The sequence below is a fragment of the Artemia franciscana genome, chromosome 3, assembly GCF_032884065.1.
Source record: "Artemia franciscana chromosome 3, ASM3288406v1, whole genome shotgun sequence".
In the NCBI taxonomy this organism is placed as follows: Eukaryota; Metazoa; Arthropoda; class Branchiopoda; order Anostraca; family Artemiidae; genus Artemia; species Artemia franciscana.
This window is the reverse complement of record NC_088865.1, coordinates 151,784-168,053: the sequence shown is the minus strand read 5'-3', so window position 1 is coordinate 168,053 and position 16,270 is coordinate 151,784. Positions and strand designations below refer to the sequence as shown.

Genomic DNA, 16,270 nt, shown 5'->3' with positions numbered 1-16,270 from the left:
ATTAATCACTGGAAAAGGCACGATTAGTCTAGAACCATGGAAGCTTTGCTCTAGGCTGAGAATGAATAGGACGGAATAAAATTAGAAAAAATTAAAACTTAACAATGTAAATGAGTAGGGATTAAATAAACAAACACAAAAAAGAGCTTAAAGTTTTTTTTTTAGAAGGCTAATACAAGACAGAACTAACAATTACAAGAACGGAATATAAAATCTTTAAACACTTTGTCTGCATCAAAAACTCCTAGATAGAAACGATACAACGGTGTTAAGTTGTCGGTGGAATATTTTACAATTTTTGACAATCTTAAAATTGCAGCTTTGATTTGGGGAAAAAACCTGTAAATATCTGATCTCCTGCTTGGAGTGCTACAATCAATTAAAAATATTGGTGTAAAGGTAAGAAGTGTATTAGATGCAAAAATAACATCCAAATTTTATTTTATTTTTTTATTTTTTATTTATTTTTTTTTAGATTCGCAGCAGTACAAAAAAATAAGAAGAAAAAGGATAAAAGCTTTGTCCGTGATCTCAATATGCTAGATCTACTAACAATTACTTTAACACTTTCACAAAATCTTTTAACACTTTGTCTGCGTTAAAAACTCCTAGCCCTTTTTCATATTTACAACCCTCTAGATTTCATAAATTGTTCTCACACCTCCAGAAGAAACGCATACAAATAATTTACTGAAATACTTATTAATAGAAGGCTATGCAATTAATTAAAATTAGAAAAAAAATCCAAAACGAGAAAAATACAGACCAAGGGTTTGGCAGAGGGCCAAAATGTCAAACCCAAATGAAAATGGAGCTATGTGGGAAACCCTGCTTCTTATAAGGTAAGTAGCAAAGAAAGTCTTAAGTAAATAAGTAGAATTAAGGCAAGTAAAACTTATTTTAAGTCTTAAGAACATCTTAAAGTAAATAAGTAAACTGAAATTGAGCAAGACTTACTTTAAGCCTTAAGAAAGTTTTAAGTAAACAAACAAACTTAAAGTAAGTACGACTTGTTTCAACTCTTAAAAAAGTCATAAAGGAAGTAAGTAGGAAGTCTTCTTTATGTGATAAATGTTATTAATTAAATTTCAAGTATTTGTTCGAATTTCTGTGGCTTAAATTAAATTTGTTACCATTTTTCTAATACAAAAAAAAAAATTGACAAAATAGTAAAAGGGAATGCAGAGCAGCAAGTGAGATAACATGCAATAGAAAATCAAGAGAGAGGGAGAGATTACCTTTTTGCTACTCTTAGATATTCATTCTTACATTCAGGAAATTTCACCAAGAACTTAAACAAACGGTTCAGGATTATAATAACATAAATAAAAAACAAACCAAACATTTTGTTTTCTATAAAATACAAAAGAGAAAAAAAGAAAAAGAGAAAGAAAGAAAAACAGCTAAATTATGGGCCTTAACAGATCCATCTTACCACCAGTAATATAAGGAATGCACTAGGAGGCCCAAAGGCTGAAAACTTGAAAAACTACCCCAACCACAGAAAATAAATTAATTTTGATAATTTTGTTTTTAGTACTTTGAGCAAAACACTGATTATAAAAAAAAGATGTTAAAAAAAAAATGTTAGACTGACATATACAGGTAATGATAACTAAATACAGTACGTATAACTACACTAAAATAAAATTAATTAAGTTTACCAAGCTCAAACTTCCTAAAAATTTCTGAAGCAGTAAAAATAAATGAATCAATAATTCCAGCTACTGTAAAAGTACCGCCAACTATAGCACAAACCTGAAAGAGAAAAAGGGAATATAAACACAAACCAAAATTAATTGTTTTATAGTCACATAAAAAATATTTTTTGACTGACAGGGAAAATAATTTTGGTAATTAGACTTCCATTATTAAGATATTCCGATTTAATTATGATCCAAGGTTGAGTATTACTTCTAAAAACAAGACTATTGTAGCACTTTTATGTTAAAAAATTAAAAAGAAGTAGGAAGTGAAAAAAAAAACGATAAGTAAAGTCAAAAATTTCGAGTAACATAAATATAAAAATGGATTCTTTTGGTCAATCCTACGGGATAGAAACCTTCCCATATTTCGCTCGTAGGTATGATTGCAGTTACATAGTAAATAGCTGCTAGCCAAACAGCTGCTAGCCGAACTATACTGGTAATTAGAATTCTATATTTATAGCATAATCAGACAATTAGAAAAAACTGACTGAAAAAGTACTTACGAAAAATAGAAAAACACAGTATAAAGTCTAAGCTTTTCTGTAACATAAAACAAAAAAAGTTTTCGGCCAATCTTTGTGGGATACCACCACTCCCTTGCCCAGGTTTTAGTATAGCAACATAATAAATGATTTTTGGGCAAAAAACAATGGTAATTGGAATATTACAATTTAATGGTGGTCCAGTACTAATGTCAAATTAAGTCAAACTTCTGTCAAACCAAGATTCCTGCAGGACATCAAAGGTACATAATTCATGTAATGAGACTTCACAACTATAGAATTTACATTTAATCATGGTCATGGCCTAATTAAAAACTGTCAAACCGAGATTCATGTAGGATTTTCAAGGTAAAAAACAAGCAAGTGAAAAACGAAATTTGAAGTCAAGAGTTGGCAATAAATAGTTATTGCTTTTGAAAAAAAGAGGATAACTCCAACGGTTAGTCAACAGAGAGAGGAAAAAAGAATATGGGGCAGATTCTAAGTAACTGGTATTTATTCATTCCCTATCAATGATAAGATTTTACTACGCAATTTTGTAAAATCTGGCCTATTTTCTTTTCCACGATTCTGCGGTTACACCACCTATCCATTAAAATCTAAACAATCATCCAAAAGCAGGGCCTAAACCACAAAAGTGAAGAAAGAAAGGGGGGCATGGATTTGTTTTAAGATAAAACTGGATTTCCCTCTTTTTAATTTACTAGAAATCGTAAAACTAATTACTAATCATGTTGTTAAAGTAGCTTTGCACAATTAGACATTAGAGATATTTTGTTATTGTTATAGTGGACAATTTATGTTTATAATACTCTTAAACTTTGTCTTTGTAAAATATTCGTTAAACTTAAATTGGGAAGAAAAATATAAATGAAGAAACATAAAATATAAACAAAAACAAATCATCTTTTTGCAAATCAACCAGTGATGTAGTGACACAGAGTATTTTCTTTCCCTGAGTCTTTTTCGTTTGTCTGAAAGTTTTGGGTTTATTTATATATATATATATATATATATATATATATATATATATATATATATATATATATATATATATATATATATATATATATATATATATATATATATATATATATATATATATATATATACATATGAATATATATATATATATATATATATATATATATATATATATATATATATGTATATATATATATATATATATATTATGATAATAAATAGATAGTGAGAGGCATTAAGTGCATAATTTACAAACAGAGTCTAATAATTCTCTCCATAAATCGTCATCAAGGTTTCGAAGCTCCCTGATTACGAATTAGCAGCTAATATAGCTAAAAAAAAAAAAAAAAAAAAAAAAATACTGCTGATATGGCTGTAAGTAAATGTGCGTCTAGTAAATGTTTAAAAAATGGCGAATTTGTCACACCTTGTTGGAAAAAGTCATGCAAGAAATTTCAATCCATCCGATTGACGGGCCCTTTGAAATCTATATTTACTGTTGTACCGTCGCATTTACTTTACACCGTTGCATTTGCTAGTTTTTATTCTAGCTTTAGATTAGTTTTTAGGTTCTGGTAAGTTGTACATTATCCTAGATGTCTAAAGGAGGTTTTTATCTTGGGGAATTTCACAAATATTGCTTTTACCCAGTCACTAACCTAGACCCAGGATTCCCGCTATGATGACGCTTTTTAAGTCATACCGGTGTTATGACGTTATGACAACGTCATTTATATTTGCCGCTTCTTCTTAAAACTTACCTCAAAAAATAATTTTTTTAAGCTTGTAAGCTTAATTTTTGTTAAAAAATAAATCTTGACGAATTAAAACCTGGCTTAATTTATGAAGGGTAGATTGGGTATTTTGAGAAAACAATTTTCCAATCACGTTTATTCAATTTTATTTCCAATTACATGTAATTTCTCATTAAATTCAAATTCCAATTCATTACAAAACAGAAATGAATAAGTGAGGTTTTATGCTGGATTCATTTCTGGATTCCATTCTAAAATCTGCTGCTCCCTGTTAGCTCCACGTGCTCTTTATTTAAGTTTGATTTTTTGTGGGTGACAACTGCTGTGCATTTGTGATCTTTACCTCTCTCTCTTACCTCTTTGTATCTTTGATCTTTACCTCTCTGTGCATTTGTGATCTTTACCAATCTCTTGCATTTTTATTATGTTTGTATTAAGCCTTATTTATTTGTTTTTATTTCTTACATATTGTAATGCAAGAAATAAATATTATTTCTTATATATATTTGTAATGAGCCAAATTTTTTTCTTACATATATTAGTAATGAGCCAACGAGCTTTGTTAGTGTGGTTATTAAGTTTGTCAGTGATTTCGCAGTTGTTTTTTTTCATTGATTTTTTTTAATAAAAAAAGCTGCTAGTTCTTAAACCAGTTTCGTCACTATAAACGGTTTTTGAACCTTTACTTGAAAAAATTTTGAAGAAAACCTTGAAGGGTTTTGTAAAGATTTTGTTTCAAAATTATTGTCACTCCAAATCATAAAATAGTGACTTTGGTCTTGCCTCAATTACATTCTGCATCAGGTGGACGCAAGAAAATTTGTTAAAGTTGGTTCATTTTGTCTAGTTTCAGATATGGCCAGAAAGAGTACCGAAATGGCTGCAAATAATAATAATAAAACTAATTCTTTATACTAATTTCAGAGAGCTTCAACCATAAATAATGCTGCCAGAAACCAACGCTACGAAGAATGTCATCAAACAACAAAGAGAGATGAAACTAATAATAAAAAAAAAAAAACTCAAACGAGACTGCGGCCAGCAGAGAGAAAAGAGATGAAAGTTTAAAATATTTCGCGGATATTTCGCCTGTATCTAAACTAGGCGTCCTCACCACAAGATAAAAAGAAAAAAAAAACACTAAACCAAAAACAAATAAAACCATCGTCAATAATCTATATATATAAAAATAAGTTGTCTGTCTGTCTGTCTGTGGATCAGGTGATTTCGTTAATAATATACCATTTAAAACACCAAAATGAACATGCTGGAGTAGTCACTCGATGAGAGAGGGTGTCAGAACGGAGAATGAAGGTCCCAGGTTCAAATCCTGGTTAGGCTAAAAAAGGTAAAAAACTAAAAACTAAAAAAAAAACTGAAAAAACTAAAAAAAGGCAAAAACTACAAAAAAACTAAAAACTAATAAAAAAAATAAAAAAGCTAAAAAACTAAAAAAACTAAAAAACTAAAAAAAAAACTTAAAAAAAAGGAAAAAACTGAAAAATAGAAGAGAAAAAGAAAACTAATAAAATTAAGAATAAAAATAAAAAAAAAATAAAAAAGATAAAAACTAAAAAAAACTAAATTAGCAATCACCATCAACAAAGCTCAAGGGCAATCATTAGAATCATGAGGTATAGATCTGAATATGGATTGTTTTTCCCATGGACAATTATATGTTGCATGTTCAAGAGTCGGTAAACCTGACAATCTAAATAAATGACGACACTCAAAGAGAAAGCGACAGGGACAAAAGGAATGTTCGATTAGCAATCAACAAAGCACCGGGACACAGGGAGTATAAATGACGACCAGGACATAAGTAAAAAAAAAACTAAAAAAACTAAAAAGAAGGTAAAAACTACAAAAAAACTAAAAAGAAAAAACAACTAAAAACTAATAAAAAAACTAAAAAATCTAAAAATCTAAATAAACTAAAAAAGAAAAAAAATAAAAAAGGAAAAAAATAAAGGAGAAAAACAAAACTAAAAAACGAATGTATATACAGACCGGGACACCGGGATACAAATGACGACCGGGACACAGGGAATAAAACTACAAAAAAAAAACTAAAAACTAATAAAAAAATAAAAAAGCTAAAAAACTAAAAAAACTAAAAAACTAAAAAAAAAACTTAAAAAAAAGGAAAAAACTGAAAAATAGAAGAGAAAAAGAAAACTAATAAAATTAAGAATAAAAATTAAAAAAAATAAAAAAGATAAAAACTAAAAAAAACTAAATTAGCAATCACCATCAACAAAGCTCAAGGGCAATCATTAGAATCATGAGGTATAGATCTGAATATGGATTGTTTTTCCCATGGACAATTATATGTTGCATGTTCAAGAGTCGGTAAACCTGACAATCTAAATAAATGACGACGCTCAAAGAGAAAGCGACCGGGACAAAAGGAATGTTCGATTAGCAATCAACAAAGCACCGGGACACAGGGAGTATAAATGACGACCAGGACATAAGTAAAAAAAAAAACTAAAAAAACTAAAAAGAAGGTAAAAACTACAAAAAAACTAAAAAGAAAAAAAATAAAAAAGGAAAAAAATAAAGGAGAAAAACAAAACTAAAAAGCGAATGTATATACAGACCGGGACACCGGGATACAAATGACGACCGGGACACAGGGAATATAAATGACGACCGGGACACAGGGACACAACTACAACGGGGACGCCGGGGGGCACAGGGGGATATAAATGACGACCGGGACACAAGGAATATAAATGACGCCCGGGACACTCAAAGAGAAATCACAGACTGGGACACCAGGACACAAATGACGACCGGGACACAGGGAATATAAATGACGACCGGGACACAGGGACATAACTACAAAGGGGACGCCGGGGTCCCTTTTGTCATATAATCGTCATATAAATGACGATGGCGACTCAGGGAATGGTCGATTAGCAATCACCATTAACAAAGCTCAAGGGCAATCATTAGAATCATGAGGTAAAGATCTGAATACGGATTGTTTTCCCATGGACCATTATATGTTGCATGTTCAAGAGTCGGTAAACCTGACAATCTATTTATATGCACAGACAATGGGACAGCAAAGAATGTTGTATATTCGCAAGTTTTACGTAGTTAAAAACATATATATATATATATATATATATATATATATATATATATATATATATATATATATATATATATCTATATTCACAGGTGGGACATAGGGACACAACTACAATGGCGCGTAACTAATATGGCGCGTAACGACTTACGCGCGCGGGGGGGCTTGGGGGGGGGCGCGAAGCGCCCCCTCCAACTAGGGGTTGGTGTGGCGCGAAGCGCCACCCCAACAGCTAGTAATAAATACAATTGTCGCTACTGATCCACCTAGGGAAAAGAAGCTATTAGAGTTACTTCAATGAGAACATCAAAGAGCAACTGAGGAAAAATTGTAAAAAATTGAAACTAAGTTAACGATTCTGTTGCGAAATAATCCTCTTGTTAGCTAATATTGAAACAACTCTCTTTGGTCCAGTTGGTAATCTAACTGAAGCAACTCATTTTGGTCCAGTAGGTAATCTAAAGGTAATCTTTTTAGAAGTTCGGTTGATAAAACTCTTTTTCAACTATAGAACGATCACTAGTTTAATCCGATCTATCGTGGTGCAAAAAAAAAAAAAATCAAAAACCAAAAAAAAAAAAAAATCATATGAAAGAATATCATCCATAGACCAATATTACACCGACATTCTGCATCGCTTTGATTTTGTCTTTGACTTGCTTCTATGCACTAATTACTCAAAATTCCCTGAATCAGCCACTACACACATAGGATATTAGTTTTAATATTTTCAACACAGACCGTCAGGCAGGTAAAGATATATTAATAAGCCCGGGCGTAGGGGCGAACAATGCCGGGTGGAGGCAATAAATTATCACTGAGTGATATATTTCCTAACACAAACTGGACTGATACGATTTATCGTTAAAACACAAGGTGCTTTGGTGCCGCACTGCCTACTCATAGAAAAATGATTTTAAAGCAACACAGGAATTCCGAGTCCACTTATAAACTACCAAATGTCTCCCAAGAATGTCAGCTGAGAGATCACCTCTCAGCTGAGAGATGTGACTGAGAGGATCTTTACAAATCATAATGCAAATTTCATCGATTGTACAATATTGTGTTTGTATTTCTACACCTTTCCTAGAAGAAACAGCTTTTTTGGCTAATGCACTACATTAGTGTTTGGACTAAACAAGATACGCCCTATAGCCAAAAAAGAAAGAACTGTTTTTTTCCTCTAGTTTCAAGTTGGACTTTTCCACCGCTTCTTGGCAACAATGCCTCTGGCATGGTCTCGCATCGGCGCATTAATTTTGGCTGTAAAAATCAAATGAAGTGATATAAGGGAATAAGCTCCTAGGCCTATCTCTCAGTGATCTGAGAGATGAACTGAGAGATCACCTCTCTCTTTAGTATATTTGGCTCATCAGTTGCGTTCTGTTCAGTGCTTCCTCTATACAAGTTTTTGCAGATTTCCCCAAAAATCTCGCAAAAACGGAGCGGCAAAAACGATAGGGCCTAGAAGCGTCAAAACTTTAAGTCTGACCCTAACTTAACGATAAATAAATATAATAAATAAACATAAATTAAAAAAATATATATGAAAAAATATAATATAAATATATATAATATGTATGTTTATAAATATAATATATATAAATAAAACAAATATATATTTAGCTCTTTTCGAGGCTTGAGCATTTGTTGAAACTGTTCTGTTACAAGGTTTGCGGTACAACACATGGATTAGGAAATGTGTTGCGGACTATTTTTTTCTTGTTTTACTAACAAGGTGACTTGGTTAGTCAACTTGTTTAGTGACAGGTTATTCGTATTCTTGTAGTATTCACTTTTTTTCTAATAACATGTTTTCTCTAAAAATGCTCAACTTTTTCAAAATAAATGAATTATGATGGGGCCAGTAACGATAAACGATTTTATTACCAAACACCTTACGCGGTCACGTGGATCAGTGGCAGTTCTTGTCATAATAAAATATATTTATGCATAATAATGTATATTTATACATAATAATATATATATATATATATATATATATATATATATATATATATATATATATATATACATATAATATATCTAAAATATATATTTTATAAATAAAATATATTTAAATATATAAATATACTAGCTGTTGGGGTGGCGCTTCGCGCCACCCCAAAACCTAGTTGGAGGGGGCGCTTTGCCCCCCCCCCAACTTTTTTCAGTTTTCAGTTTTCCTTTTCTCCTTTTTTTTCAGTTTTTTTCCTTTTTTTCGTTTTTTTTTATTAGTTTTTAGTTTTTTTTGTAGTTTTTACCTTTTTTTAGTTTTTTTTAGTTTTTTACCTTTTTTTAGTTTTTTTTAGTTTTTTAGCTTTTTAATTTTTTTTTAGTATTTTCTTTTTAGTTTTTTTTTGTAGTTTTTACCTTTTTTAGTTTTTTTTTCTTCTTTTGTATTAATGCTAAAGCCAAGGTTCGAACCTGGAACCTCTCGGACCTAGAACCTGGAACATAACGCTTTACCAACTCAGCTACTTCGGCTTGAATACATTCGTTTTTGAATTGGTATATGATGAAATAATTCAGACGTCATATGCGGACTAACACGACGTCAGTCGACAGACAGACACACAAACAAACAACTCATTTATATATATATATATATATATATATATATATATATATATATATATATATATATATATATATATATATATATAGATTTATAAAATATAATAAAATATAATTAATATATATATATTTAATATATATTAGAATATATTTATATTATACTTGCCTAAAGATACATTTATACGTTGATTCAAAATATCACAGAGTCAAACTAAAACCTAACTTCGTAACAACAGAACTAATCTCTAGGATACTGAGATTTGAAACTGTTTTTATTGGTTTAATATGGATAAAGCAGAAAGCAAATCAACCAGAGAGAGTGCAAGAAAACATAGTTTTCTATCCAAACCATTTTTCTGACACTTTAATTGGTTAAAAATAGAATAAAAGAGAAAGCAAATAGCGCCATTCAGCTTAAGAAGATGCAGCATATACGTTTTTGGAACTAACGCTTAAATATTAAAGAAAAAAACTTCAAAAACGAATAAGAAGAATAACGAGATAAAACAAATAAATGTGTACAATTCCACAAAGAAAGAAAACAATCAAAAATGGGGTTTTAAAGGCCAAATGAAAAAACAGAAAAAAAAACAGAAAGCGAATATTTCGAGAGGACAACCGACTCTCTTCTTGAGCGCGAGCAAACTAATAAGATCAAGGAAAAAACAAGAAGCAAAAAAAAGTACGGAAAGTACAACAAAACCAATGAAAAAAAAACGCCTAAAAATTAGACAAAATTCAATAAAAGACTAAAAATTAAAAGAATTAAAATCAAACACCTAACAAACAATAAAGCGAGTTATTCGTCAATATCCGAAATTTGCACAAAATCCAAACAAAATTGAACTGCCAACGACGGATACTAACGAACAATCCATTTCTGGTCGTTTTCTTTCTTTGTGTTATGGCAGGCCAATGTGGTTTAAGCAATTATCTATGAACAATTATTAAAGAGTGAGTCCAGCATTAAAAATCTCGACGGACGAAAGAAGGAAACTGCTTGCGTAACGCATATACAGTACTGGTACCGGCTTAATTTTAGGTACCGGTTGAGCCACTTGTCGCAGGAGCCATTGCCACGAAGGGAGATGCACAGGGTAAAAATTGTTTTCAAAGGGAGCAATAAGGGACTTTGAGAGATTTAGACACTACCAGAAGAGCTCGGTATTGGATCCTTTCCAGGCGATCCTTTTAAAGAGTGATAATTTTTTTTTTTTACTTTTCAGGGTGGCCGTTAAAGTAGTATTGTTATGTGGCCGTTAAAGTAGTGTTGTTAGTTGGCCGTTAAAATAGTGTTGTTAGGTGGCCGATAAAGTAGTGTTGTTAAGTGGCCGTTAAAGTATTGTTGTTAGGTGGCCGTTAAAGTATTGTTGTTAGGTGGCCGTTAAAGTAGTGTTGTTAGGTGGCCGTTAAAGTAGTGTTGTTAGGTGGCGGTTCTAGATCTTATTAGTTTCTTATACTCAATGTCTTTCTCTCACTTAATTTTCGTATTCGTGTTCATTTATATAAATAGATATTGCAGCGTATTTACGTATTTAACAGGTAAATACGCTTACAGAATATGGCACGACAAATGTGTCGTGCAAATCTCTGTATTAGCATACAAAATCTGTTGATACGAGTGTACAAATCAATTAATACATGTCAGAAAAATCATAAATCACCTTAAATTTGAGGCATATAAGAAAAATAAAAAAAACTGGCAAAACATTAATACAGGGTCGTTAACTAAAAGAAGCAGCCCTTCTATTTGGATACTTCCTGTGCTGAGGGACCTTAATTTTTATCTAAATTTATTTTATTTATACTTAAACATAACGCTTAAATTATGAACTAAATGTTTTGCCAAGCTTTAGTTATGAAGGTCTGGATGTTTTTCTGGAAAGATGTCTTTAGCTCTTAATCTTTCCGACTAAAATCATGTTAATTTAGACTTAAAGTCCTGCCCAACAGGACAAATTTGATGTCATAACTTCAGCTGCAAAGCTAAGGCATGCAGCCGCTAAATTTGAAAATTCTAATTAAAATCTAAAAACTGAGCAATTTTTAAGATACCGGCTATTAATAGTAAAGGACTCGGATATTAATAGTTGCTAATATAAATGGTAACTAATGTAGTAGTGCTTGCAATTGCAATTCCACATGCAATATTTTTGCAGTAGTTAGCTAAGAATCTTAATGGAAAAGACGTAAAGTCTTTTTTTTATACATTTTTATTTATAAGTTTTATAAATAAAATTATACGTTTTTTTATAAGTTTTACACCTGGCACCTTTCACAACCAATACAACTACCACAGGTTTGTAGAGGTAGGCCTGTCAAATTTGAGAGTCAAAATCCCCTTTACCGGCCACGAAATTCCGGTTGTTTTAAAATCATTTTTCTGTTAATAAATGGCACAGTGGCAGAGTGTGACGATAAACCATATTAGTCCAGATTTTGTATATAAATAAAAAAGATACAAGTAAAATTATACATTTTTTTTATAAGTTTTACACCTGGCACCTTTCACAACCAATACAACTACCATAGATTTGTAGAGGTAGGCCTGTCAAATTTGAGAGTCAAAATCCCCTTTACCGGCCACGAAATTCCGGTTGTTTTAAAATCATTTTTCTGTTGGCACAGTGGCAGAGTGCCACTGTGGCACTCAAATGGCACAGTGGCAGAGTGCATCTTGCACTTTGACGATAAACCATATCAGTCCAGATTTTGTGAGGAAATTTATAACTCACCGATAATTTATTATTCCTCCTGGCACTATGCGGCCCTACGTCCGTGCCTATTGGTAAATCCTGCCCCACCAGACGGTTGATGTTAAAAATATTTAAAGTAATCAATGCAACTACCACAGGTTTGTAGAGGTAGGGCTGTCAAGTTTGAGCAACAATCACCTTTCAGTCACGATCAGAAATAGGCTACTCACACTCGTTATGTGAACTTTTGACTAACAAAAAGCTGACAAAACAAGTGTTCCCCAGTGCTCCTTAAGTGATTTTATTCTCACAAAAAAAATACAGTTACCTCTGAAAAAAAGATTTCGCGGCAAGCCTGCAGGTGTGACAAGAAACTTAAATTTTGGGATTCATTAGTCTCAGATCACTAGGCAAGAATTTTCGACATTTCACAGATTTTTTCTAAGAGAAGGTTTTAAACTTGACTAAAGAAAAAAGGAATATTGTCTTTTTTACAGATTTTCAAATTAAACCAAATCTCATAATTTTAATAAGGTAAATGGACAAAACTTAGTCTTAGGCATGAAGAGACAGCAAAATTTTTATTTTAAACCTAGATAATTAGCAAATACTATTTTTTAGCTGTATATGCTCGTTTCTATAGTTTTGGCTGTAGTTATCTCCACTTTCACTTTCAACTGCAGACCTTTCTTACTGCACAGCTTTAACTATAGTACCTTTACTACTACTACTAACAGGTCACCGCAGTACCAAGCTGCCTGAGGCCAACACAGCTACGCACGTCCCTCCTCCATCCCAATCTATTCAAAGCCTCCCTCCATACAACCTTCCAGAACGTTCCCATTTTTCTTAAATTTTTCTTTATGACATGCTCCCACCCAAAACCCGGACGACCTGCTTTCTGTTTAGCCCTAGACGGTTGGCCGAAAAGGAGTAGCTTTATTGTAGTATTTTATAGTAGCTTTAGCTTTATCTAGAGTAGCTTTAGCTTTATCTAGATGCAGCTTTCGATTTTCTTTTTCTGCGCAGTCTTTTTCAGAGCCGCATGTATCTGGTTTTGGCTAGACTTTCGCTTTTTTTGCAGTTTGTGCAGTAAAACAGGTTAGTTGGGATTTGTCACAAAAAGTAATAAAAAAATAAAATCGATATAATTATTAATAAATTGAAAAAAAAATAACTTACCGTTGTCAAGAATGCGTAGAAAGGCAAGCTTTTTTCATGGTATTTGATTGTAATTGGCGTCAGATCATATTTGAACCAAATAGCGGGTGTCATAAACCGATTACCCACAATGGATGCATAACTCTGTAAAGACAAAACCATATTTATAAATTTACAGGGTTCTGTGGAAACCACCTCAATTTCTATGAATACTTGATTTCAATAAATCAATAAGTACCTGATTCGAACATTGATTTAAAATAAAGACTTAAACCTCGTGACATTTTTATCTCTCACTCAGGCACGTACGCAGGAAATTTTTTTTTTCGGGGGGAGGAGCCAAAACCTTCGAAACAGCAGATATAAAGTAGCACTTTTTTTTATTTAGTAATGGAAAAAGCACGTATATCGGAAAATACAGATTAACTTTAATATGAATACTTTAATATGAATATGAATACAATTAATTATGTGAATACAATTAATATGAATACAATTTCTATGAATACTTGATTTCAATAAATCAAGAAGTACCTGATCCGAACATAGATTTAAAATAAAGACTTAAACCTCGTGACATTTTTATCTCTCACTCAGGCACGTACGCAGGATTTTTTTTTTTCCGGGGGGAGGAGCCAAAACCTTCGAAACAGCAGATATAAAGTAGCACTTTTTTTTATTTAGTAATGGAAAAAGCACGTATATCGGAAAATACAGATTAACTTTAATATGAATACTTTAATATGAATATGAATACAATTTATATGAATACAATTAATTATGTGAATACAATTAATATGAATACAATTTCTATGAATACTTGATTTCAATAAATCAAGAAGTACCTGATCCGAACATAGATTTAAAACAAAGACTTAAACCTCGTGACATTTTTATCTCTCAATCAGGCCGTACGCAGGATTTTTTTTTCGGGGGGGGGGGGGCAAAACCTTCGAAATAGCAGATATAAAGTAGCACTTTTTTTATTTAGTAATGGAAAAAGCACGTATATCAGAAAAAACAGGTTAACTTCAATCTGTAGTATAGTAACGGATGGGGGGAAAGAAGACTGAAGCCTCAAAAGTACGTTTTACGCTCAGATTATGTTCATAGCGATTTAACCAGTGATTAATCTATTATATCCAACTGAAAGGGAAATTTTAGGGTTTACAGTGCAATATGGGTGCTGTGGGGGTAGTTCTTCTATTGCAAAAACGTAGATTTTAATGAAAAATGATAGTTTCCAAAATTGATCCATTAAAACCAGTACTTCATACTGAAAAGGGGGGATAAACGCCCTAATACCAAGGATAATTCTATTTTGCTGTGGAAAGCAAACTCTCTTTACAAAAAAAATAAAATAACAATACAATTGCTAATTACTTCAAAGAGGGTTAAAAGTTAGACAGAAAATGGATTAATAATTGGGCAGTGACTTGATCAGAAAATTGCATGCTGTAAAATCCCCAAAAAAGGATTCACACATGTATCTAGATTCTTGAATAAATATTCTCTAGATTCTAGAATAATTGTTCTACTTTTGCCAGAAATCCTAAGAAACCATGGGGAAATTAAACATTTCACAAAATTTCGGGGGGGGGGGGGGGCGAAGGCTCCCCCCCCCCCCTGCGTACGTGTCAGCTCTCACTATATTTTTACTATCTGTTTTAGATATTTTATGTAATGTTTTATATTCTTTTATATGCTTTACATAAAGACTTAAGGCTGGGGACATTTTTATCCCTCACAATATTTTTACTATCTCTTTTAGATGTTTGATGTAATGTTTTATATTCTTCTATATGTTTTACATAAAAAATTAAAGCTAGTGACATTTTTATCCCTCACAATATTTTTACTATCTCTTTTAGATGTTTGATGTAATGTTTTATATTCTTCTATATGTTTTACATAAAAAATTAAAGCTAGTGACATTTTTATCTCTCACTACATTTTTACTATCTCTTCTAGATGTTTTATATTCTTGTAGATGCTGTATATAAAGACTTAAAAATGGTGATATTTTCATCTCTCACTACATTTTAACTGTCTCTTCTAGGTGTTTTACGTAATGTTTTACATTCTTCTAGATGCTTTACATACAGACTTAAAGCTAGTGACATTTTTATCGCTCACTATATTTTTACTTTCTCTTCTAGATGTTTCACGTAATGTTTTATATTCTTCAAATGCTTTACAGCTCAAATGCTTTAATTAATTAGTTATAAATTTATTAATTATATTAATTAATATAATATATTAATTAATATATTTAATATATATTAATAATTTATTAAATTTAAAATATTAATATATAAATATAAATATATTTTATATTAATTAATATAATTATATTAATTATTTAATGAAATTTAACGATTAAAAACGGATAAACGATTAAAATTAATTAGAAAAACGAATAAAATTCGCTCCGTCAAAATTATTGCTTGTGAACCGTATCTTGAAACCTCAATATTCACAACAAAGGTTAGCTTAAGTAACATTTTTGTCATGTTGTCTTATCAGGCAAGTTTTTACCGAAAATTTTTAGTAGTTCTATACATTCTAGATGTTCAGGCATAGAAAAGCAAAGCTTTCGATAACAGAATATTTTTAGTAGATATATATTCTAGATACAAGAATGGAGATATCTAGATACCAAGAATGTTCCTAGATGTTTATGCAGAGAGAGGTAAAGCTATTTATAAGAAAATATTTTTAGTAGTTTTCCATTCTAGATACAACAATGGAGATATCTAGATACCAAGAATGGTTTTAGATGTTT

General features: G+C 31.2%; 1 protein-coding gene across 1 annotated transcript in view; it reads right to left on the bottom strand.

Moving 5' to 3' along the window:
- Positions 1 to 474: 474 nt before the first annotated feature.
- Positions 475 to 16,270, bottom strand: part of LOC136024714 (endoplasmic reticulum-Golgi intermediate compartment protein 1-like) — a 56,873-nt gene continuing 41,077 nt past the window's right edge. The window contains exons 7-8 of the mRNA XM_065700130.1: positions 13,507 to 13,629; positions 475 to 1,758 (exon numbers count right to left, since the gene is read on the bottom strand). Of these exons, the coding sequence (XP_065556202.1) occupies positions 1,651 to 1,758; positions 13,507 to 13,629 (231 nt within the window). The 3' untranslated portion in view covers positions 475 to 1,650. The remainder of the gene's footprint in view (positions 1,759 to 13,506; positions 13,630 to 16,270) is intronic.